This window comes from Rhincodon typus, chromosome 2, assembly GCF_021869965.1.
Source record: "Rhincodon typus isolate 14 chromosome 2, sRhiTyp1.1, whole genome shotgun sequence".
Taxonomy (NCBI): domain Eukaryota; kingdom Metazoa; phylum Chordata; class Chondrichthyes; order Orectolobiformes; family Rhincodontidae; genus Rhincodon; species Rhincodon typus.
Window position 1 is genome coordinate 28,021,829 of NC_063333.1, and position 24,524 is coordinate 28,046,352.

Below are 24,524 nucleotides of genomic sequence, written 5' to 3' on the forward strand. Positions count from 1 at the left end.
TGCATATCTTTCTCCTCCCTGCTCCAATCTGAGCTTTTCAAATCCGTCTCATGGAGCTACAATTGTGTTCTGGCTACATATCTTCTCTGTCCCAAGTGGTCCTCCCACCTGCAATTCTTAACTTGACCACTAGATGGTGAAGTTGAGCAGGAGTGGTATTCCATGTCAAGAGGGAGGAAAAGCAGTGGCTCCCCGCTCTGCTTTGGAGGCAAACATTCTGTCTGTTTGTTGATTTTGCAAAAAGATGATATCTAACAAGCTTCTATCATGCACATATAGAACAATCTAATCAAGACAGAATGTACAAAAGCAGAAAGTGAGGCTCTGAAGTTTGTAGAATATCTGAAACATTAATGGTTTGATTGATTGATGTTTGATTATGTTAGTTGGTTCTCTGATCTATTTAGCTGCGTTTGTTGCTTAAGCTTGTGGCTACAGCTGGATAGCTAAGAAAACAGAGAAGTTTCCAGACAGAGAACAATGGTGCCAATCGCTGTGCACCTGGGACAGGAATTTCATGCCCTTATCGTTGCCCTCTCTTCAACTCTCCTCTATACCGCCCTACTGATAGTTTTGCTTCAGAAGGTCTGTGTTCTTTAATGGGAAAAAACTCCAGCTAGAAAACCTCGTAGATTTTTAATTTATCTCTTGTGCTAAGACGGGGTACATTTGCTAAAGTTCTATGATGATGTCTCACTGGAATGTTGCCTTACAGTCAGCTTCACACAAATGTGTTATTGACCCTCGCTATCAAAAATAGCTGTTGTGCTTCATGCAGAAATATACAATTACAAATAAACAATTCATCTGGAATAAAACCTTGAGCAAAATTTTTCTACCACATTTTGGAAACAATTTGATGTAACACAACACTCGTTATGTTGATTTGTATTTTGTTCATGGTCAAGAACAGAATTCAGATTGTTTTTTTAACATGAAGTGACTGCACAGGCAAGGTGATACCACATGCAGCGAATGCACCCCATCCCTTACAGTGGCAGCAAATGCAGACAAGGAAGGCAGACCTGGACTCTTACTGAGATCATGTATGTAAGCAAATACCCTAAATTCTAAGATGCTTTAAAGTATTGCAGCTAAACCCTTTGTTGATTTGGAATAAACAATATCTCTGAATTGCTCCAAGATAAATCAGATTTCAAGGATATACAGCAAATCAATAAATATACAATAAAATTGGCAACAAGGATGATTGAGAAAAGTTTAACTTCCCTAGCTCAAGGCCATTTCTTTCATCACTGAGCGATTCTCTCATTACGGGAGGGATGGATTTCAGAGTTCAAGGCCTACATGCTCACTACAGGGATAAACAGTCCTGACATGGGGCAGACGGTGGTGTAGTAGTAATCTCACTGGATTAATTATACAGTTTTCTAGGGACATAGGTTTAAATCTCACCATGGCATATGGTGAAATCTGAATTCAATAAAGGAATTATGGAATAAAAAGACAGGCTGAAGGCGATCTTGCAACCACTGTCGATGCTTATAAAATCCCATTTGGTTCGCTAATTTTTTTTTAGGGAGGGGAAGCTGCCAACCTTACCAGCCCTGACTACATGTGACTGCAGGCCAATACAGTTGACTCTTAACTACTCTCTGGGCAAGTAGAGATAAGCAATAAATGCTGGCCAAATCCCACAAATGAGTGGAAGGCCAGAGATGGAATATTGTATGCTCGCACGTTTCAATACACAAGTGCGTCTCCATACTATTCCAAAGATTTCAACAAGAATATTGGAATAAAGATGTGTACTAGAACATACACAAGAAAAAACCTTACTAATGTTCAGAACATAACCAGAGGATTTAATCAGAAGGGGATCCAAGATGAACAAACAAGGACAGCAATTTAAGAACATATTTCATTTTGTTACACCTTCACATGATGAGGGCATCACTGGCTAGGCCAGCATCCCTAATCGCGAAGAAGACAGTTAAGAGTCAAACACATTGCTGTGTGTCTGGAGTCACATTAGGCCAGACCAGCTAAGAATGGCAGTTTCCTTCCTTAAAGAACATTAGTGAATTCGATGGGTTTTTCCAACAATCGACGATGGTTTCATGCTCATCATTAGACATATTCCAGATATTTATTAAATTCAAATTCCACGATCTACCATGCAGGATTCAAACCCGTGTCACCAGAACATTACCAGGGTCTTTGGATTAATAATCTAGTGATAATATCACTAGGGCCATCACCTCCCTGCAATAATTTTTTTTTTGAGTGATGCTGATCATCTACCTCACAGAAGCATAACATCAGGTTCATAGATCTAATCGCAGGTCGAACAGACCTTTGCAACTCAAATATAACTTCTGTATGTAGAAGTTCAGCTTGTCTGTTTTCTCTAAAAAATGACTTGATCTACATATGCTTATTATTTAAGGTGATTTAATAAAAATAATGTATTTAGCTGGTGGGGGCGACGTAGTAATATTTAATGGTTTGACTGATCTGTGTTAGATTAAATTACTTAATGATTCGTGTCACTGTACTTGATAATGGGTGAAGCTAGAGAGATAAGACGACAGAAAAGTTTCTCAACTCTGGTTGAAACTGTGCATGTTTACAATCTTGCAAGCTGTGAGATGTTTTAAAGTAATGCAAATAAACCTGTCATAGATGTAGAATTAGTGATACTTGATACATGATAAATATATAGCTGCCAGCAAATACAACACTGATATCCTTCGTTACATTGATGACTGTATCAGCGCCGCCTCGTACTCCCACGAGGAGCTCGAACAGTTCATACACTTCACTAACACCTTCCACCCCAACCTTAAGTTTACCTGGACCATCTCTAACACCTCTCTCCCCTTCCTGGACCTCTCTGTCTCCATATCGGGCAAACACCTAGAAACCGATATTCATTTCAAGCCCACCGACTCCCACAGCTACCTAGAATACTCCTCCTCCCACCCACCTTCCTGCAAAAATGCTATCCCCTACTCCCAATTCCTTCGCCTCCGCCGCATCTGCTCCCAGGATGAGGCATTCCACTCCCGTACGTCTCAGTTGTCCTCGTTTTTCAAGGACCGTAACTTCCCCCCCTCGGTGGTCGAGAACGCCCTCAACCGTGTCTCCCACATCTCCCGCACCTCATCCCTCACACCCCGTCCACGCAATAAGAACCAAAAAAGAATCCCCCTCATCCTCACGTACCACCCCACCAACCTCCGGATCCAACGCATCATCCTCCGACACTTCCGCCATCTGCAATCCGACCCCACCACCAAAGACATCTTTCCCTCCCCACCCTTATCTGCTTTCCGGAGGGACAACTCTCTCCGTGACTCCCTTGTCCGCTCCACACTCCCCTCCAGCTCCACCACACCCGGCACTTTTCCCTGCAACCGCAGGAAGTGCTACACCTGCCCCCATACCTCCTCCCTCACCCCCATCCCAGGCCCCAAGAAGACTTTCCACATCAAGCAGATGTTCACCTGCACATCTGCCAATGTGGTATACTGCATCCGCTGTACCCGGTGTGGCTTCCTCTACATCGGGGAAACCAAGCGGAGGCTCGGGGACCGCTTTGCAGAACACCTACGCTCGGTTCGCAATAAACAACTGCACCTCCCAGTCGCGAACCATTTCAACTCCCCATCCCATTCCTCAGACGACATGTCCATCCTGGGCCTCCTGCAGTGCCACAATGATGCCACCCGAAGGTTGCAGGAACAGCAACTCATATTCCGCTTGGGAACCCTGCAGCCCAATGGTATCAATGTGGATTTCACAAGTTTCAAAATCTCCCCTCCCCCTACTGCATCCCAAAACCAGTCCAGCTCGTCCCTGCCTCCCTAACCTGTTCTTCCTCCCACCTATCCCCTCCTCCCACCTCAAGCCGCACCTCCATCGCCTACCGACCAACCTCATCCCGCCCCCTTGACCTGTCCGTCCTCCCTGGACTGACCTATCCCCTTCCTAACTCCCTACCTACACTCACCTTTACTGGCTCCATCCCCGCCTCTTCGACCTGTTTGTTTCCTCTCCACCTATCCTCTCCTCTATCCATCTTCTATCCGCCTCCCACTCTCTCCCTATTTATTTCAGAACCCCCTTCCCCTCCCCCTTTTCTGATGAAGGGTCTCGGCCCGAAACGTCAGCCTCTCTGCTCCTATGATGCTGCTTGGCCTGCTGTGTTCATCCAGCCCTGCACCTTGTTGTCTCGGATTCTCCAGCATCTGCAGTTCCTACTATCACTGATATCAACCTGTTCCTTTTGGATTCCACCAAGGCTGCTCAGCTCCTGACCCAATACAGTGTTGATCCAAACATGGACAAAACAGCTGAACTCCATAAGTGAAGTGAGCTGACAACAACTGCCCTTGACATCAAAGCAGTCTTTGACCAAGTAAGGCATTGATGAACCAGAGGGGAAAACCTTTCAGTAGTAGGAGTCATACCTAGCACAAAAGGAAACAGTTGTGGAAAATTATAGGTCAAAGAATAAAGGGGACAGCAGCAAGTGGATACAAAATCGGCTAAGTGATAGGAAAGACAGTAATGGTTAATGGATATTTCTCAGGCTGGAGAAAGAGTTGTAGTCCTGGGACTCTTTCTTTTCCTGGTGAATATTAATGATCTCGTGAGGAGGAGTGTAGAGAACTCCTAAGGACATAGGCAAGTTGGAGCGGAAAGATAGTGGCAGATAGGGTTCAATGTACAGAAGCAAGGCGAAGCATTTTGGTACAAAGGACCTTCAAAGACCATATAAAATAACGGACACAATTTGAAAGGGAGGTGCAGGAGCAGAGGGACCTGGGTGTGGAGGGGCACGGATCACTGAAGGTGAGGCATAACTGGTTGAAAGAGTAATTCATAAAACATACAGAATCTTTAGCTTTAGTAACAGAGGCACAAGGTACAAGAACAATGAGATGATGTTTTATATGACTCATGTTAAAAGCTCAGCTGAAATACTGTGTACAGTTCTGCATGTCACATTATAGGAAGGATTTCTTTATTTAGTCATTCACTCACAGGATGTAGCCATCGCTAGCTGGCCCATCTCTTGTTGCCCTTGAGTAGATGGTGGGGTGAGTTAGCTTCTTGTTCATTCAATGTTATGTACACCCACAATGCTGTTAGGGAGGACTTCCAGGATTCTGAACCAGTAATAGTGATATATTTCCAAGACTGGAACTTGCTGGTGGTAGTTTTCCTATATATCTGCTGCCCTTGTTCCTTCTAGATGATAACGGTTTAAGTTTAGAACGTGCTAAGGAGCCTTGGTGAATATCTGCAGTGCATCTTGAAGATGATGCACATTCTTGCAAATGAGCGTTGATGGTGGAGAGAGTGGTTCTTGTGGATGCAGTGAAAATCAAGTGGACTGCTTTGTTCTGGATAGTGTCAAGCTTCTTCAGTGTTGCCAGAGCTGCACCCATCCAGGCAAATGGCGAGCATTCCATCATACTCCTAATTCATGCCTTGTAGTCAGTGGATAGTCAGGAAGCAAATTACTCTATGCAAGAATGGCACAGTGGTTCAGTAATTAGCATTGCTGCCTCACAGCGCCAGGGACCCGAGTTCAATTCCAGCCATGGGTAACTGTCCGTGTGGAGTTTGCATGCTCTCTCCATTGGCTGCGTGGGTTACCTCTGGGTGCTCCGGTTTCCTCCCACAGTCCAAAAGATGTCCAGGTTAGGTGCAGAGGCCATGCTAAATTGCCGGTAGTGTCCAGGGATGTGCTGGCTAGGTGAGTTAGCCATGAGGAAATGCAGAATTGTAGGGGTGGGATGGTCTTTGGAGAACAGTAGACATTTGGTGGACTGAATGGCCTGTGACGACACTGCAGGGATTCTAAGATTCTTCTGACCTGGTCTTGCAACCACAGTACTTAATTGACTTGTCCATTTCAGTTCCTGGTCAATGGTAACCCCTCAGATGTTGACAGTGGGCGATTCAATTATGGTGATACGATTGAATGTCAAGGGGCGGTGGTCAGATTATCTGTTATTGGAAATAGCCATTGCCATGTTATTTGCCCAAGTCCAGATCTTGCTGCATTTGGACACGGACTGCTTCATTATCTGAGGAGTTGTGAATGATGATGATTGTTGTGCAACCATTGGCGAACATGCCCACGATGATGGAGGGAAAGTTATTGATGAAGCAGCTGAAGACACAGCCCTGACGAACTCCTGCAGAGACATCCTGGAACTGAGATGACTGACCTTCAACAACCAGGACCATCTTTCTTTAACCACATACGACTCCAATCAACGGAGAATCTTCCCCTGATTCCTGTTACCTCCAGTTTTGCTAGGGCTCTTTGATGTCACACATGGTCGAATGCAGCCTTGTGTCACTCTCACCTCGCCTCTGGAATTCAGCTCTTTTGTCCATGTTTGAACCAAGGCTGTAATGAGGTCAGGGGCTGAGTGGCCGTGGCAGAACCCAAACTGGGCATCAATGAGATGGTTATCGCTAAGCACCGAGTTTGACAGCACTGTTGATGGCACCTTTCATCACTTGACTGATAATCAAGAGTAGACTGATGGATCTTGTTGGTTCATTCACCAACTATTGCAGACCCAGTTTTACAGCTATCAGCTTTGGGACTTGACCAGCACAGTCAATAGTGCTGCCGCTGAATCACTGTTGGTGCTGGACAGTGAAGTTCCCAATCCAGAGTACATTCTGTGCCCTTGCTACTATCAGTGTTTCCTTCAAGTTCTGTTCAACATTGAGTAGTACTGATTCACCAGCTGAGCATGGGTGGTAGGTGGTAATCAGCAAGAGGTCCCCTTGCCAATGTTTCAACTGACGCCATGAGACTTCATGGGTTCTAAGTCAATGTTGAGGATTCCGAGGCAACCTCCTTCCCGAATGGATACCAATGCCAAACCTCCAAGAATTCCCTGGCTGTCCTCTGCTTGGCTTGTCCTATGATAGTAGTGTTGTCCCAGTTGAAAGTGTGGTTTGTCTGCCTGTTTGTCCCACGTAGTGTTCTGTGCAGTCTCCGCATGGTATCTTGTAAACCGCATTCGTCCTGTCCATGGTATCTATTGGGTCTTTAAGCTTGGTCAGTCTCATTGTTTGTGTGCTGGTTTGTGTGCTGCCATGATTCCTGGTAGTCTGAGTAGTCTGGCTGTCAGTTCTGAGGTTTTTTTGTATATAGTTCGGGTTCTGGTGTGTCCTGGTTGTGTTGTCTGTTAGCTAGGCATGTGTCATCTACCCCCACAGCTTCATCCATAGATGCATAGGATATAAGATACCATGCGGAGACTGCACAAAATACTGCATAGGACAAACAGGCAGACAACTAGCGACCCGCATCCACAAACACCAGCTCGCAACTAAACGACACGACCAGATGTCCTTGGTTTCAATACATACAGGCGAGAAAAACCACACTTTCAACTGGGATAACACTGCTATCATAGGACAAGCCAAACAGAGGACATCCAGGGAATTCTTGGAGGCTTGGTATCCATCTGCAGACTCCATCAACAAACACATTGAATTAGACCCGATATATCGACCATTCCAATGCACAACCAGAACCAGTACCTACCAGAAGCAGCAAAAACCAGACCGTATAAATTCAAACCGGCACAAGACAGCGCTTCACAGGAGGCCCCACAGCACTGAGGATGTCACCTAGTGAGGGGACAAAACATGTGCTTTCAAACCTCCCCAGCTCGGCAAACACACCAACATCTGCACGCAATATGCCTTTTGTAAAGCTTTACAGATAATTGTGCTTCATTTTTGATTCAGGAGAGCAGATTTGTTACTCATACAATCATAACTCTCTCAACTATTTTCAGAAATTCACCATCCATTATATATTTAATGCACTTTCCATCCCAGGTCTCTATTCCCAATACGTTAGAAACCTTTCAAATTGTTATAACTATTGAACAATAATCTCCCATCGTTTGCATATCTTTGCATCACAAATGAGTTATTGCTGAGCTCTCTTAAGCAAAATAATAAGCTTGTTCTTTTAATTTGTGTTACTATTAAAATAGGCTTTATTTCTTCTTATCCATCTGGTAATAATGCAGTCTTTATCAAAGAATAACTTTTAAGTACATCATCGTACTAATCAGATGTAATTATAAAAGCCATTAGATTATTGAGAATGTTGGAAAAAGATTTCTTGATATCTCGTGCTACTCCAGTGTTGGAATACAATTTGTATTTTGTGAAACATCCCAAGGCATTTTGCAGAAGGATTATCAAACAAAATCTAACATCTAGCCATCCAAACAAAAATTAGAACAAATGGACAAGAGCTTCATGAAAGGACTTGGTAGACCCAAAGAACAACCGAAATATTGCAACTGCAAAACAAGCACAAACTATAAGGGCTTAAAAAATGTCTTGTGGTCTTGTGTATGTTGGAGGTGAAGCCTTTTTCTAAATTCATAAATGGAATCAAAAGGAGCAACCCAGAGAAAAAGTCAGAACAAAAATGAAAAACCCTTGAGCCACCTCCACAGTTTGGCCTATGTTGGTTCACAGTTCAGCTACAACTAATAGTTCACTTCTCTGTCAGCGATTCCTCGGGTGGCTAAATATAAGTGCAGCTAATAGGGCCTTTTGACAGGCTCAGCCTACTCTCACAGTTCAAAAATCTGTTTTGGTGGACCACACAGCAGATTTATGGAGTCATACAGCACGGAAACAGACCGATAGGCCCAATCAATCCATGCTAAATATAATCCCAAACTAAACTAGTCCCACCTGCCTAGTCCTGGCCCGTATCCCTCCAAACATTTCCTATTCATGTACTTACCTAAATGACTTTTAAATGTTGTAACTGTGCCCACATCCACCACTTCCTCAGGAAGTTAATTCCACACATGAATCACCCTCTCTGTAAAAACATTTGGCCCCTAGTCTTGAAATTCCCCATCCTTGGGGAAAGACACCCACTATTAAAGCTATTTTGTCATGAAAATGAGTATGATAGTATGCTGATCAAAAATTTGCACGAGCAAGTTTCTGTACATCTATTGTTGCTTGCTCTAATGCTTTAGAATCCATTTGGCAGAAGAATATTGCTGTGAATTGTCAACAAAATACCTATTTTCTGCATATAAACTGACACTTTCCCAGCTACCATCAGTTCTGAGGAAGGGTCACCAGACCCGAAACATTGACTCTGATTTTTTCTTAACAGATGCTGCCAGAACTGCTGAACTTTTCCAGCAACTTCTGTTTTTTTTTAACTTTTTTACCTTTTCCTACATTAAACCCGTTTGACTTGAAAAACATTTCAGCTTTTAGACTGTACGCCTAGAATCCAGAAAATTACCAGGCAAAGGCTAAATGAACTCTCTCATCCTGAACAATAGTTTCAATATTCTAATTTCATCCAGTTCCTTTTAAAATCATTTTTGTTGAGCTAAGTAATAAAAATTCAATGTGTGTTTACTCCAAGGACTGTACCACTGAGATTTATTAGTGAAGCATACAAATCCATCATATGTTTACTTTAGATTAGACTACAAGATGAACATAAGGTTATCATTAAACTCAATTTTTTAAAGTGTCTGCAGCAAGAGAAATTCTGGTACATTTTGTTTGATGTAGCAGTTACAAGGATAAAGCATAATTGTATGAAATTAGGAGAAAAGAACTCTGCACATCAGCATCAATACGCTTCAAGAAGCAAATGACAGCTAACCAATATATTTCTTCTGCAACTCTCAAGCTTCAAACCAAATGATTACTATAACTGACCATAACAGATTTGTAACTACTTTATCCTAATGTTTGAAAAAAATCTTTCTAGACACTTGGGACGAGGCTGTCCTTCCGGTAAAGCACAGAATAGTAACAGTAATCACTGGGAGTGGCCACCAAGCAGTTCTTTTACTGTACTTCCCATAAAATCATTAAGAATTCAGCAGAATTACATTTCAGATAGCACTGCATGAAAAAGTACTGAGCTACACATAACCAGAAGGACCTAAAGGTATACACACAGGGAGAGTCAGGCAAATTCAGCCCATCTGAAATCACGAGCGTACGAGATCTGAACTCTGCTTCTCTCGGAATCTTCTCAATAACAAACAGACTTTTAAAAAAGCCTCCTAAATGTGAACCTTTTTATTAATTTCTAATGGGTCCGAGGTATATATGCAACGAGATCATTGAGCATCTTTCGCCAAATGCTTTCTGGCAAATAGAATAGCATTTGTTACCATGATACTCAGACTTCTACCAACTCAAAAACAAGCAAAAATCTTCAACAATTTATTTCATTCAGATGATTAGACAGAAAGAAATTCTTTTAGCTTTTATGATACTTAAGAGTGTAGTTTGTTATTTGTGCATTAATAAAATCTATCCCACTTAACCTTTAATGAAGGTTTTTCTCTGCTCTTGTTTTGCTCGAAGCCTGATTTGTCAAATAAAATTAAAATACAATTACAAATATATCACAATTAAACTCCAGTTTTTGCATCTCTACTTTCCAAATGCTGATCCGCTGTTTTTATCTGTTGATCATCTGTAAAGGTAAAGTCCCCATAGTCCTAATGGAATATAGGGCTGCTCTATCATTAGAGAGAGACAACTGGTAGTGGTTTAACCCGAGGACATCATGCCTCAGTTAAGGGGGAAGGTTGAGAAAGAGAGCCCTACATGGTAACCTCAGCTGGTGCACAAATTGAACCCACACAGCTAGTATTACTCTGCATTGCAAACAAGTCATCCAGCAAACTGAGCTAACCAACCCCCTTACACAAGAAATTCACTCTAAGCTCTTGAAGCTGTGCTATTATCGAAAATATAAAACGTCATTTTTCTAAATCAAATAGCTTGGAGCATCACACATTGTATTTTCATCTGTTAACTCTTAGCCAACTGAATAAACGCACAAGTCACTCTTGCAAACATTTTAATGCCTGTGTTATGTAGGCAATTCTACAAAAATGGATTTGAACCCAGCAACAATAAGGAATGACAATATACTTCCAAGTCAGGATGGTGATGGCAAAAGATACAGCAACTTCAAACAAGGAGCAGGTGCTCAATCTATTTTTTAAAAAAATCCATGGGGCGTTTGCATCGCTGGCTAATTAAAAACACCCATCCAAATCTTGTGACCCGATTTACACTGCTTCCCATTAACTTCATGAAGATGGCATCTTGTCTTTGGCCTCCATAGAATTTCTTTGAAATTTGTTACATTTATTCATTAATGCCTCCAATCACAGTTAAGTCTTGTCTCTGCATGCAGACCCTTTATTGATGTGAAATGTGTTAATAAACACCATTCACCTTTCACCCCCACCCCACAAAATCCCTCAAATTTGGAATTTGACCTGTGACATCATCAGCTCATACACTCATCAACTTTGTAGGCAAAAATGTTTGGAGTTGAAGGCCACAGGGTAAGTCTATTTAACAGCAAGCATCATTATCACATTGCTGTACCAAAATTATCAGAACATAAGAAAAAGGAGGAATAGGCCATTTGGCCCCTCAAGCCTGCCCAGCCATTCAACAGGATCATGGCTGATCTGCCCCAGGCCTCAACCTCTTTTTTTATGCCAACTCTCAAGTCCTCAATGTATCAGAATCTAACTGCTTCTCAAATACTTTTTTAGTTAATTACCTCTACAACAATCTGGAGTAGAGACTTTCAGAAATTTACTGTGCTCCGAGAGAAGAAATTCCTTTGCATCTCAGTTTTAAATGATTGTTTCCCTTATTCTGTAGCTTTGTCCTTGAGATTGAGATCCCCCCACGAGTAGAAACACCTTAATACCCACCTGGTCAAGTCCCCTCGGAATCTTGTATGTTTCAATAAGATTCTCATTCTTTTAAACACTAAGGATTAAAAGCCTAACTTGTTTAGCAATTCTTGGTAAGTCAAACCCTTCATCCCACAAATCAGCCAAGTGAATCTCTTTTCAACTGTTTCCAGTGCCAGTTCATTCATCCTTAAATTGGAGAACTAAAACTATGTGCAATATTCTGGATGTGACCTCAACAATGACCTGTTCTTTGTAAGACGATCTGTTTTAAACCGCAAACCTTTCTTAGGTCCTCATCATCATATGTATGCCCACCTATTTTTGTACCGTTAGCAAATTTAGATATATTCTGCCGCTTCCTCCAAGTCACTAAAATAAACAGTACATAATTGAGGCCTGAGGAGTGATGACTGTGGAACTCCACTAAATATACCTTTCCAACTTAAAGATGACACATTTCATGGAATCCTACAGCACAGAAAAGGCCCTTTGATCCATCGAGTCTGCACCAACAAAAACTAGTCTGTTTATATTTTTTTCCCAACGTCTTCTGTATGTTATCTATTCCTCAACCATTACCTCCAATACCATGAACCAGTGCAAAAACTGTCTATGCGGGCTCTTCTCAAATACCCGGCATTCCAAATACACTACATCTATCAACTCCACTTTATGAACTGTGCTTGTTATATCCTCAAAGAAATCTAGCAAATTTATAAAACATGATATCCCTTTCATAAAACCATGTTGACTCTGTTCGATTATGTTAAGTCTTTCTAAATGTCATTCATCTTCTTTAATAATGGACTCTATCATCTTCCTAACTACAGATGTTAGGCAGACTGGGCTATACTTTCCTGCTTTCTGTCTCACTCCCTTCTTGAACAGGGCTGTGACATTAGTGGTTTTCCAATTTGATAGAATCCTCCCAAAATCCAGTTGGTTCTAGAACACTTTGACCAATGTCTCCATCACCTCTACAGCCACTTCCAGGCTATCAGGTCCTGGTGACTTATCTGCCTTCAGTCCCAATACTTTGTCCCTCACGATAGAGACTGTTGCCAGATCTTTCCTCCCATTTGCAGCTTGCTTATTTCTTATCTTTAGGGTGTTTATAGTTTCCTCCACCACGAATAGCGATGCAAAACATTGATTTAAATGGTCTGCCATTTTTCCATACCCTTTTCCACACTTAATTTAGCTAAACTTTTTTTAATACTCTTAGAAACGCTTGCTGTTTGTTTTCATAGTTCACCAGTTTACTTTCACAGTCAATATTCTCCCACTTTATTAGCTTTGTTGTCATCTGCTGGTGGTTCAAAGACAAATTCCTAATCCTCTGGCTCACTGATAGTGTTTGCACTTTGTCTGCCTCAGCTTTTAATTGGATACTTTCTTTGATACCCTCCTCATCGAGTCCTTCTTTGTGATCAGAATAAATTTTTACTGAGCATTATAAAACATTTGTTTAAATGTCTTCCACTGCTCATCCATTTCCCCTTCGTTTATTTTCACAGCCCAATTTAAACAACTCTTTCTCCATCCCTCTGTAATTGCCCTAATTTATGGTGAAGAAGCTGGTGTGAGACCCAAGTTGCTCTCCCTCAAATTGAATTTCAAGCTCTACTATGTTGTGATTGCTATCCCCTAGAGGATACTTTATTACAAGATCTTTTACTGATTCTACCTCATTACACATTAGAAGACTTAAAATAGTCTGTTCCTGGGTAGGTTCTGCAATGTACTGCTCTAAGAAACAATCTCTAGTGATGTCTACAAATTTGTCTGTGTTACCCTTGCCATCTGATTTGTCCAGTCAACGTTCAGACTAAAGTCAACTATAACAACTGCAGTGCCCTTCTTAAATGCCTCCATTATTTGGGTCCTGGAGATGACTCCCACCCATGACCTCTTTCTCTTGCTAATCTTTAATTCTACCCAAACTGATTCCATATCATTATCCACTGTACCTACTCATTGCTTAGCACTGCACTGATAACTCTCTTTATCAACCAATCTACCTCACCTTTTCCTTTTTGTCTATTCTTCTTGGGCACCAAATGCTCTTGAATACTGAGTTCCCACTCTTGGTCACCCTGCAGCCATGTTACCATAATAACCATCAAGTCTTATTAACTTATTTCTGTTCGTACTGTCAACTCATCTTTTTTGCTATAAATGTGGTATGCTTTCAAATAAAACTCAAGCTTTGACCTTTTTACCATTAATGGCTTACTCTGCTTTAAAATCTACTGACCTCTTCTCCATGTATTTTCTATCCCCTCCTGTTGCACTTTAACACTTGCTTCTTTACCACCCTGCATCTCTGCTCTCCACTTCTGTTGGATTATTTTCAACTTTTTTTTAATTTATTCATTCATGGGATGTGGGTGTCGCTGGCTGGCCGGCATTTATTGCCCATCTCGAGTTGCCCTTGACAAGGTGGTGGTGAGCTGCCTTCTTGAACCGCTGCAGTCCACCTGCTGTGGATTGACCCACAATGCCATTCGGGAGGGAATTTCAGGAATTTGGACCCAGCGGCAGTGAAGGAACAGCGATATATTTGCGAGGAAGTATGGTGAGTGGCTTGGAGGGGAACTTGGAGGTGGTGGAGCTCCCATGTATCTGGTGCCCTCGTCTTTCTAGATGGAATTGGTCATGGTTGTATAAGGTACTGTCTCAGGATCTTTAGTGAATTTCTGCAGTGCGTCTTATAGATAGTTGATCATAGAATCGTAGAAGATCATAGAATCCCTATAGTGGGGAAGCAGGCCATTCGGCCCTTCAAGTCCACATGACTCTCCGAAGAGCAGCCCACCCAGATCCCCTCCTCAAACCTATCCCTATAACTCTGCATTTCACATGGCTAATCCGCCTAGCCTGCACATCCCTGGATTCTATGGGCAATTTCACATGGCCAATTCACCTCTTTGGACTGTGAGGCAGCAGTGCTAACCACTGAGCCACCATGCTGTACACACTTCTGCTACTAAGCGTCAGTGGTGGAGGGAGTGGATGCTTGTGGATGCAGTGCCGATCAAGTGGGCTGCTTTGTACTGGATGGTGTCAAGCTTCTTGAGTATTGTTGGGGCTGCACTCATCCAGGCAAGTGGGGAGTATTCCATCACACTCCTGACTTGTGCCGTGTAAATGGCGGACAGGCTTTGGGGAATGTGTTACTTGCCACAGTATTCACAGCCTCTGACCTGCTCTTGTACCCACTGTGATTATGTGGTGAGTTCAGTTGAGTTTCTGGTCAATGACAACCTCAGGATGTTTACAGTATGGGATTCAGTGATGGCAACACCATTGAATGTCAAGGGGCGGTGGTTAGATTGTCTCTTATTGGTGATGGTCATAGCAGGCATTTGTGTGGCATGAATGTTACTTGCCACTTGTCAGACCAAGCTTAAATATTGTCCAGATCTTGTTGCATTTGAACATGGACTGGTTCCATATCTGAGAAGTCACTGATGGTGCTGAACATTGTGCAATCATCGCCAAACATTCCCACTTCTGACTTTATGACGGAGGGAAGGTCATTGATGAAGCAGCTGAAGATGGTTGGGCCTAGGACACTACCCTGAGGAACTCCTGCAGAGATGTCCTGGAGCTGAGATGACTGACCGCTAACAACCACGACTATACTTCCCCTCATTAATTAGTTTAAAATCAGACTTCAGCACAAGTGTTTGTAGAAATTGGCTGAAATAGATTTAAGTTCATAATTGCCCTGCATTGGCGGGTCAAGTAACGAGTATGAAGATTGTTATGTATTCATTGTCTAGTTCTAGCTTTTGCATTGCCTTTACCCTTACTTCTAGACATAGTGAAACAGCAGCCTGTGAAAAAAGGCTGGGACTCTCTGTCTGGGTTGGGCTGACAAAAGTTAGCATAAACTGAGCAGAGTCAAACTCCAATGTTTGCTCATTTCCCCACATGCCACTATACAGTCTGAACTGCATGAGGGACTTCTTCAGCCAGAGAGTGGTGAATCTATGGAATTCACTGCCACAGAAGGCTGTGGAGGCCCGGTCATTGAGTACATTTAAGACTGAGATAGATAGGTCCTTGATTATCAAGGGGATCAAGGGTTATAGGGAGAAAGCGGGAGAATGGGGTTGAGGAACTTATCAGCCATGATTGAATGGCGGAGCAGACTCGATGGGCCGAATGGCCTAATTTCTGCTGCTATGTCTTATGGTCTTATGTGCAGTGTATGAAGATATTTTATGAATAAAGTTTATTTTTGAAATAAAAACTGAAATGTGAACATCATGGAAGGTTAGTTGAAGTTATTGTATTTATTGTATCCCACACTGGAGAAGACCGACTGATTTTTTATGTCATCTATAGCTAAAGAATTCCCACAGCTTTTGCGCACGTTGAGTACAGTGTCACGTAACCCAGTTGATGCCCATTTGTTTCTGACTTGACTCGCATCAACAGTTCAGGAGAGAGAAAGGGACAAGTAGAGGTGGGGAAGAGGCAGCCCAGGGGGTGGGAAAAGTGATGAGCTGGTGAGGCAGTAAGCGGCCTACAACAAGTTAGCACATTCCCGTCACAGGTTAAATTTATTCATTCTAATCATTATTGTGTTTATGGATGCAGATATTTAGGAACATACAGTACTTCAGTCTACAGGGTGTAATACTTTTTCTGTCAGGAAAGCTAAGTACAGCTTGTACATGGGTCATTACAGAAAAATCTGATTCGCCTCATGTTGTCTCATTTAAAGCTGCACTCATTGGGAATGCAGTTAGAATGTTAACTGACAAATTACTCTGTTATTATTTCTTCGAATGAATCCAAAAGTGAAAGTCTCTACATGTATATCCCTCATTCCTAGCACAGAAAGATCAAGTCCAAACATACTTTCTAGCATTTTCAACAACCATCATTTCTCTAACTGGTTGGCAGTGGGAAAAATCAAGGAACTGAAATTTCTTCCAATAGATGTAACACCACCAGGTATTTGATTGTTCAAGAAGAAAACAAGCAACATGAATCGTTGAAAGCTTGTCCTACGACTGAGTGGCTTCCATTCTGGTAATCATAAATACAGTGTTGGTAGTGAACTTTGCTTCCACTAACATTGTTGGTCTTTAGCCTTTAGTTTGGTTGAGGCTTATAGTAACAATTTGGTACAATACAATATAACACCCTTCTCTGTTAGGATAGTAAACTAAAGCCACATGCTATCCTGAACCAATTTTCTACTTAAAAACTCCTGCTGCATTTTGTTAAGCAGCTTATAAACACAAAATTACCTATTAAGAAACGGAGACATGAGGCATGTTGCAGTCAGGCATCTATTCTTTTGGTTTATTCAAACACGTCACTCAGAAGAGGCCTTGCTAATTGCAGAACTGCATCTTAATTAAGTGTCAAGGCTGATGGATGAGGAACAAAATTGCAACCGAGCACCTTCGAGTCTGAAAGCTGAAAGTGACCTGAGAATATGACCCAACAATCATGTGATTTGTCAACAATAAAGACTTTCCTATTGATACAGCACATGATCACACCTCCAAAAACATTCCAAACAATGGACTGGCTTTTCAAAAGTTTTTAAAGCTCAAAACAACAACAAATGAATAAATAACAAGAAAACTTGTTTTGAGGTATTGTTTAAGGAAAATGACGCCCATCACTCCAGGACAAACTCCCCTTCTTCAAAAAGTGCCATGGGATTTTTACATATATTTAAACAGGCAAAAAGGGACTCAATTTAATGTTTCATCAAAAAGACAGTAGTGTTTTGTTGCAGCAAACTCTCAGCACTTCTCTGCAATATTTATGCTCTATAAGGTATGCTCAAGTCACTCCTGGGTTTACATCTTTAAAGATCTGGTGATGTTTGAATATTTTATTGGAATTGAGCGGGCAGTAACAATGAAAAAGCGAGATAGTTGTAAGCTGATATAATGGAAGTTTAAAGGCTAAACTGATCATTAAGGTGTCTTATGACTTTTATTTCTTATTATTGCACAGCAAGGTCAAATTCAGTCAAAAATTCCTATCAATAATGGAGCATGCTCAATATTATGCATTTTCAATTACTCACCGTCTGTCTGAGACTTGCTCAAGAACATGGTACTAGCTCGAGGGTGGTCCGAAGGGTTAAATTCCATGTTTAAATCTAAGGGAAAAAATTGAAAAAATAATTACTGTTCAGACAAAGTAGTTAGCATAATCAGCATCTCATCCATTAGGTCAAGCCAACTAACATGACTGCTGTGTATACAATCACAGGATATTCTGCAGCATATTATCAAGACTGCTTTGGCAACAACTCACAGACAGATTACCGCCATCACTCAGACAAACAGGGCAGTAGGTGCTCTAGTCACGTAACTCCAGCATATATCTTTACTCCTTTATGGCTGCTAGAACAAAATCTTGAGATTTTGAGATGAATTCTCCACCTAATTCAAATCCCGAGCTGGCCATCTTCATCTCGCATCATCACATTGCCACTCACCCCTTCCCTGCCCCCAGGGTAAGCAAGGCCATGAATCTGACAACACAGGAGGCTATAAGTCACCTCATTCATTCTACCTGTGCCAGCTGTGTCAAACCCCAATGCCCCAGGCTTCCCAGAACCCTGATTTTCTTTCTTTTCCAAATACAGCAATGTGTTTTACTCTTAACTGACTTCTGGGCAATTAGAGATGGGCAGTAAACACTGGCTTAGCCAGCGACACCCTCATTCTGTGAATGATCAAAAAAAAAATACCCAATTCGTTTTTGCAAGTTAGTTCTACTTGAATGTACTTCCACAATCCACTCAGACAGTGCATTCCAGGTCAACAAAATTGAGCAAAAATATTTTACTCAATTCTACAGCATTGTAGGAGGGGAGGGAAGGGGAAGCTACAGAAATGGCCTTTTTGTACAAGAAGTCTAATAATAAATCATTATTTAAAATATAGTATACAGAGTTCACAAGAGAAACCACCACTGATAGGGAATAAATAGCTTCCCATCCTCCTTACAGACGCAGTGAGTAAAATGAGCAGCAAACTGGCTGTTCCAGACTAACAAAAAGATGGGCTACCAAATTACCAGCTACTAACTAAACTTATTAATGCAATCACTGTCTACTTAAAAGTTCAGAGGCAAAATAAATCGAGGTGCACAATGACTAAGCAAGTGTCTATTTAAACACCTACACATTAGGTCACTGGAACACCATTCTTCACAAACTTAAGTCACAGAAAAGGAAACAAAATTCACATGTAATTGTGATGTATGTTTTTCATTTTGGATTGAATTGGTAGTAAATATTAAGCATTCCATTTGCTATCAATAAAAGCCAGGGCAAATCTCACAAACAACAATCATAAATGATTTATAAGCCATCTGTGTCAGTTAAATAAGGTGAAAATAAAGTGGATAGGTCAGAGGTTAATCGATACTTTGTTTGAAATCAGCTCATCACTTTATTTTTTGCTCATGACTTATAGAGTTATTCAAAACCTGGTACATTTCAGTAGCAAGGTCTCTCTCACAAGAGTGCTTATAACAGAGGTGGCATTCCAAACTCAGAGAGTCAAGTGCACTTTTCCTGAGTAAACGGAGAATGTTTCTCATGCATTCACTGAATGTTTATTTTATAAGTGAAGATGATGACGTGGTCACATCTCAAGCTGAGTTACAGAAGTTACCTGCAGACATGATATGGTCATAAAGGTGCAGGTGAGGAAGACCATTTAGTGGGATCGAGATCATTCTTTCATAGAAGATTACTGTAACCCCTTCACATGTAACCTCCAAGGACTTCCATGCTCTCACCTCCAGGCCTCTCATTTGAAGATCTATTCTAAGAGTCAGCCTCCAGTATTCACTACATAATGTCAGTCACAAATATGCTCTTTATTAGTTTAATCCCTTGTTTTTCATGCTGAAGCTGCAATTTAATGCAAAACACCACTTTGGTTTAATTAGATGGTCATTGTCTCAAGTCTCCAGGACTTGAGCACAAATCTTGGCTGAGTGTAGTGAGGAATCATTGCACTGTCAGACATACCATCATTCAGATGAAATGTAAAATCAAGGACATGTTTTCCCCCTCAAACGGATGTAAAATATGTCGTACAATGAGGCGATAAGCAAAGCAGTAAGGAATCTTAGCCAATACAAGTCACTCAACCAGCAAGACCGAAAAGGAACTATCTGATTATTGCGAATAAATCAACTGCTGCACGTGGCTACTCAACAAAAGTGGTTCATTTGTCGCAATTTACTTTTGAAACATGCTGAATGTGTGAAAGCCACAATATGAACATAAGACTATCCTTATTCCACATCAGAATGGTTCACTTGTATTCACCTCGTTTTATGAAAAAAAAGTTAGATTTCTTTACCCCTGTAACTTCTCCTTGCAACTCAGTCCCATACATCAGCCGCTTAAATAGTTCTGCCCATCACTTCCAAAAATTAAATTGTGGTTAAGTTAAATAATTTGGAGTTTAACTAAAAACAAAACAAATAAAATGTGTATGTAGCTACAAAGTTGCAAAATGCAGTTTTGTCTCAGAATTTGGAGCAAGCTTCAGTTTAGCGATTGTCATGTTGTTACGTGTGATGTTATCACTTAATTACTTATTGTAAAAAAAGGACTCCAACACAATGTGTGATTGTAAGGGTAGGAGTACATTTGTTGCTATTTTGTTTACCTTATAATTTTTGAACTTTCAGCCAATATAAGCAAGAAATCCGATTTGCACTGCTAATACTCTGACTTGACAAGAGAGTTGCTAAGGTTACAGTTAGTCTTCACAAATGTGTTATTTATGCTGTTAGTGGCACATTTGAAAATAATTTAATCATATGGAATAATCTCCACTTTTCAGATATTAGTTAATCGGTATATACCACATATTTTCAGGGCTATATATATTTTGTTTGAACAGAGAAAGTCTGCTTCGAATTAGTTTGTGACTTTGTCATTCTGATTTTAACCTCAGTGAAGTAAATGCAAAAGAAAATGTATCAGCATGGTGAGCAAATTAACTGATGGACAGGAAACAGTGTTACAGTATGACTTCAACTTCTTAAAAAATCATTCATGGGATGAGGACATCGCAATGATGACATTAAAGGAGCAAGCAGCAAAATTAACATTTTGAGAAAACAAAGGTTGGAGGAATGGATAGACAACTATAGATGAAATTTATTACGGTTGAGTATGAGACACCAGATTCTGGGAGGAATAAAATTAGGAATGGTGTTGCATACATAATGGAAAAACACAAAAGAGATTTGAATGCATCATTTCCTGAAAGTGAGAGTGCAGGTGTATGCATTTTATTATGCATTTTATAAATACGGGATTGTTTTCAGTACAAACAATCCTAATTATGAATTTAAACAAAATATTTGCTGGACCATTTATTGTGCCAAATGCACCTTGTGAAACTTCATGACACAAAGGTTATCAAAATTGGACAGAACATTTATTATGTATTCACCAGGCCAGTACAAGCTAGGGGACAATATTTGATGAGAAACTAAAATCAGATTACTGCAGATGCTGGAAATCTTAAAGAAGAACAAGAAAAAGAGTAGAAAAACAACCGGCAAGGTAGCATCTGGGAAGAGAAACAGAGTTAACTTTTCAGATCCATGACCGTACAGCACAGCTAAGAGGAAATAGAGATGTTAAGAGTTTTCCAGCCAGAAGAATATAGGAGGGAGTAGGAACAGCAAAGGAAAAGGTCTGAATAAAGGTGGAGACCAGGTGAGGTCAACTAACAAGATATTTTATGATACAAAAGAAAACGAGTGTGGCAAATGAATATGGGGTGAAGCAGCACAGCTTATACGCAAACTGGATGTCAACAGCTATGCAAAAACCATGCAAAAGTACTATGAAGGGATAAAGAAAGAAGACAGATGACGACCTTTACTGGATGACAGATTTCAGGTATTAATACTATTTCAACTGGATCAAAGGAAGAATAATGCCCAATAGCAAAATTATGAAGACAGCCAACTGCCATTGAAGGTTATTGAATAGTAATTGCAAGTGGGAAAACTTGTTTTTCCCATTCATCACTGAACGGTTTTTTTTCCAATAGCAAAACACTTCTCTCAGCATACTGACATATTTTACAAAGATTTTATTTTATTCTTGAAATTGCATCCTGCATGCCTCAGTTAATCAAGAAAGGAATAGGGCAGCTTCTGTGAATAATTTGCTACACTTAATCTGGAAGCATAGCAGTATTTTCAGTCAAGCACTAAACCCCGCAACCAATAAAATAATAAATGAATTTTTAATTCAGAAAAGGTGCAACCCTGACCTCATTTACATTTTGAAATGGTCTCCTGTCACTTTAAATTATAAAATGATTAATAATCTCTGGGCAGCAGACAAAATTACTGTGAAAATCCAAAAGCTCAGGAAATTCAGTGTAAAGTCATTATACACTTATGTTAAGTGGAAATTGCATTATCTGACATGCTTCAAGACAACCTGAAGTCTCTAAAGATTTATTCCAGCCTGTATATGACCATTATTTCAGTTGAAATTTTAGTATTTTGAAGTAGCAATCCTGGCTCTGTGAAAATTGGCATAAAACAAGACCAATATCTAGACATTGCTACATTGATGGTTTGGTGCTATTCCATCAACAGGCCAGATATGCACTTACGACCATCTTACTCACATCATCACCATCACTACAATTCAAAAACTTTGCATGTCTATAAAATACCATTTTTGAGTTGGCAAGAAACTGAAATGGCAGCGACAATCTTTGATGTCACCACAGTGCTTACTAGTCATGCTGTCTGAGATCTTGAAAGGTTCTATATGAATGCAGGTTAATTATTGACTGGGTCTAGGCCCGAAACATCAGCCTTACTGCTCCTATGATGCTGCTTGGCCTGCTGTGTTCATCCAGCTCTGCACCTTGTTGTCTCTAATTATTGACTCTGATTGCTTTGGAATAAACAGATATCCTAATAACAAAGGGTAGCTTGGCTAAGGAAAAAATACATTTTGGACAAGTCAGACAATGGGCCAACCACTTCATTCAGGGAATATGTTCAAATGGGTTCAGTAATGATATCAGCTTACCAGGCATCCACAGCAGGATAGCAAGGCAGAAAACACTGCTAAAATTGGAAAGGTAAGACCTAGAAAAGGCTTGGCATTTAGCACACGCTTTTACCTCATCCATTCCCAAATGATACAGTACAGCATTTGAGATATTTACCAGTTAAGCATTGTTTGGCAATGAAAATGTGGCACTCCAGCATTCAGCCTTCAGGGAAAGTGATGGCCCAGTGGTATTATCGCTGGACTGTTAATCCAGAGGCCCAGTTAACGTTCTGGGAATGTGGTTTTGAATTCTGCAGACGGGGGAATTTGAATTCAATAATAAAAAAAAGTCTGGAGTCTAATTATGACCATGAATCCATTGTTGATTGTTGAAAAAACCCATCTGATTCACTCATGCCCTTTAGGAAAGGAAACTGCTATCGTTACCTGGTCTGGCCGACATGTGACTCCAGGCCCACAGCAATGTGGTTGACTCTGAACTGCCCCTCTCGGCAATTAGGGATGCCTGGTCAGCAACACCCTCACCCCATGAATGAATGTTAAAAAAAAAAGCAAACCCAACTTAATTCAGGCTGGAAACTGGTATAAAAGAGAAGTTCCATGACAAAGTTACTAAAGAGCACTAAGTGTTGGAAGAAAACAAACTGTTAAATCAACAGCAAATGGGAAATGAATGTCAACCTAGCACAAGAATGATAGATGAGAGGATGTGGAGAAGAACCAAGGAGACTATGCAGAAAATAGAACTATTGTTTGCAGATAAACTGAGAGCCCAATTACAGATAGCTGAACACAAGTAAATCTATACATCTGGGCCACAGAAGATAACCAACAAGCACACAAATACAAAGAAAACATCACAGCTGAGCCAATAATTAAAAAAAACAATGAAACTAGCTAAATATTTATCCCATCTACATAGAGTCTAAGATTATGTAAATTAGCATGCACAATCATCAATATCTACTACATGCAGATACACGTTCACAAAGATAGATAGGCTTATGATGTTACCCACCAACTATCTAGTTACCTGCAAAATTTGAGGAATTAATACAATAGGCTAATGGGATCATATAGTCAATTTCACTGTGTGTTCCATATATGTGGTACTTCACCTTTTCCCTTATCTTATTTTTAAATGGTAATTTGAGATTTTCACATTAGAAAATTCTTTAAAATGTAGTGGAAGATAATGAAGGAAATCAACCTTTAAAAGGATTGTGTTGTGAATGGATTTTGTGTTAGTCATTTTGTTTTTGGTTCTTCTTATATTGAAAAGCTTCCAGCAGAAATGTTGTTTTCTACTATTTAAACCATCACAATAGATTATGCACTAGTTAGAAAACATCACATGGCTAGAGTTCCTGCAAAAATCAATGTGCAATTAAATGCAAACGTTTACAAATTAGGGGTGAGCAAAACACTAAAGTTAAACTTGCCTAGAATGTAGTTTTTGAAAAGCTTATTCAACTTGAAAACAAAACTAAATCTATTCGTGACAAAGAGATAACAAGGTGTAGAGCTGGATGAACACAGCAGGCCAAGCAGCATCAGAGGAGCAGGAAGGCTGACGTTTCAGGCCTAGACCCTTCTTCAGAAGGCCTTTTCTGAAGAAGGGTCTTGGCCCAAAACGTCAGCCTTCCCGTTCCTCTGATGCAGCTTGGCCTGCTGTGTTCATCCAGCTCTACACC

At 40.6% G+C, this 24,524-nt stretch overlaps 1 protein-coding gene across 2 annotated transcripts in view; it reads right to left on the minus strand.

Moving 5' to 3' along the window:
• ccny (cyclin Y) overlaps positions 1–24,524 on the minus strand; it is a 242,511-nt gene that overhangs the window by 52,024 nt on the left and 165,963 nt on the right. For both annotated transcript variants that reach the window (XM_048616197.1, XM_048616201.1), the window contains exon 2: positions 17,824–17,898. In XM_048616197.1, coding sequence (XP_048472154.1) covers positions 17,824–17,898 — 75 coding nt within the window. The remainder of the gene's footprint in view (positions 1–17,823; positions 17,899–24,524) is intronic.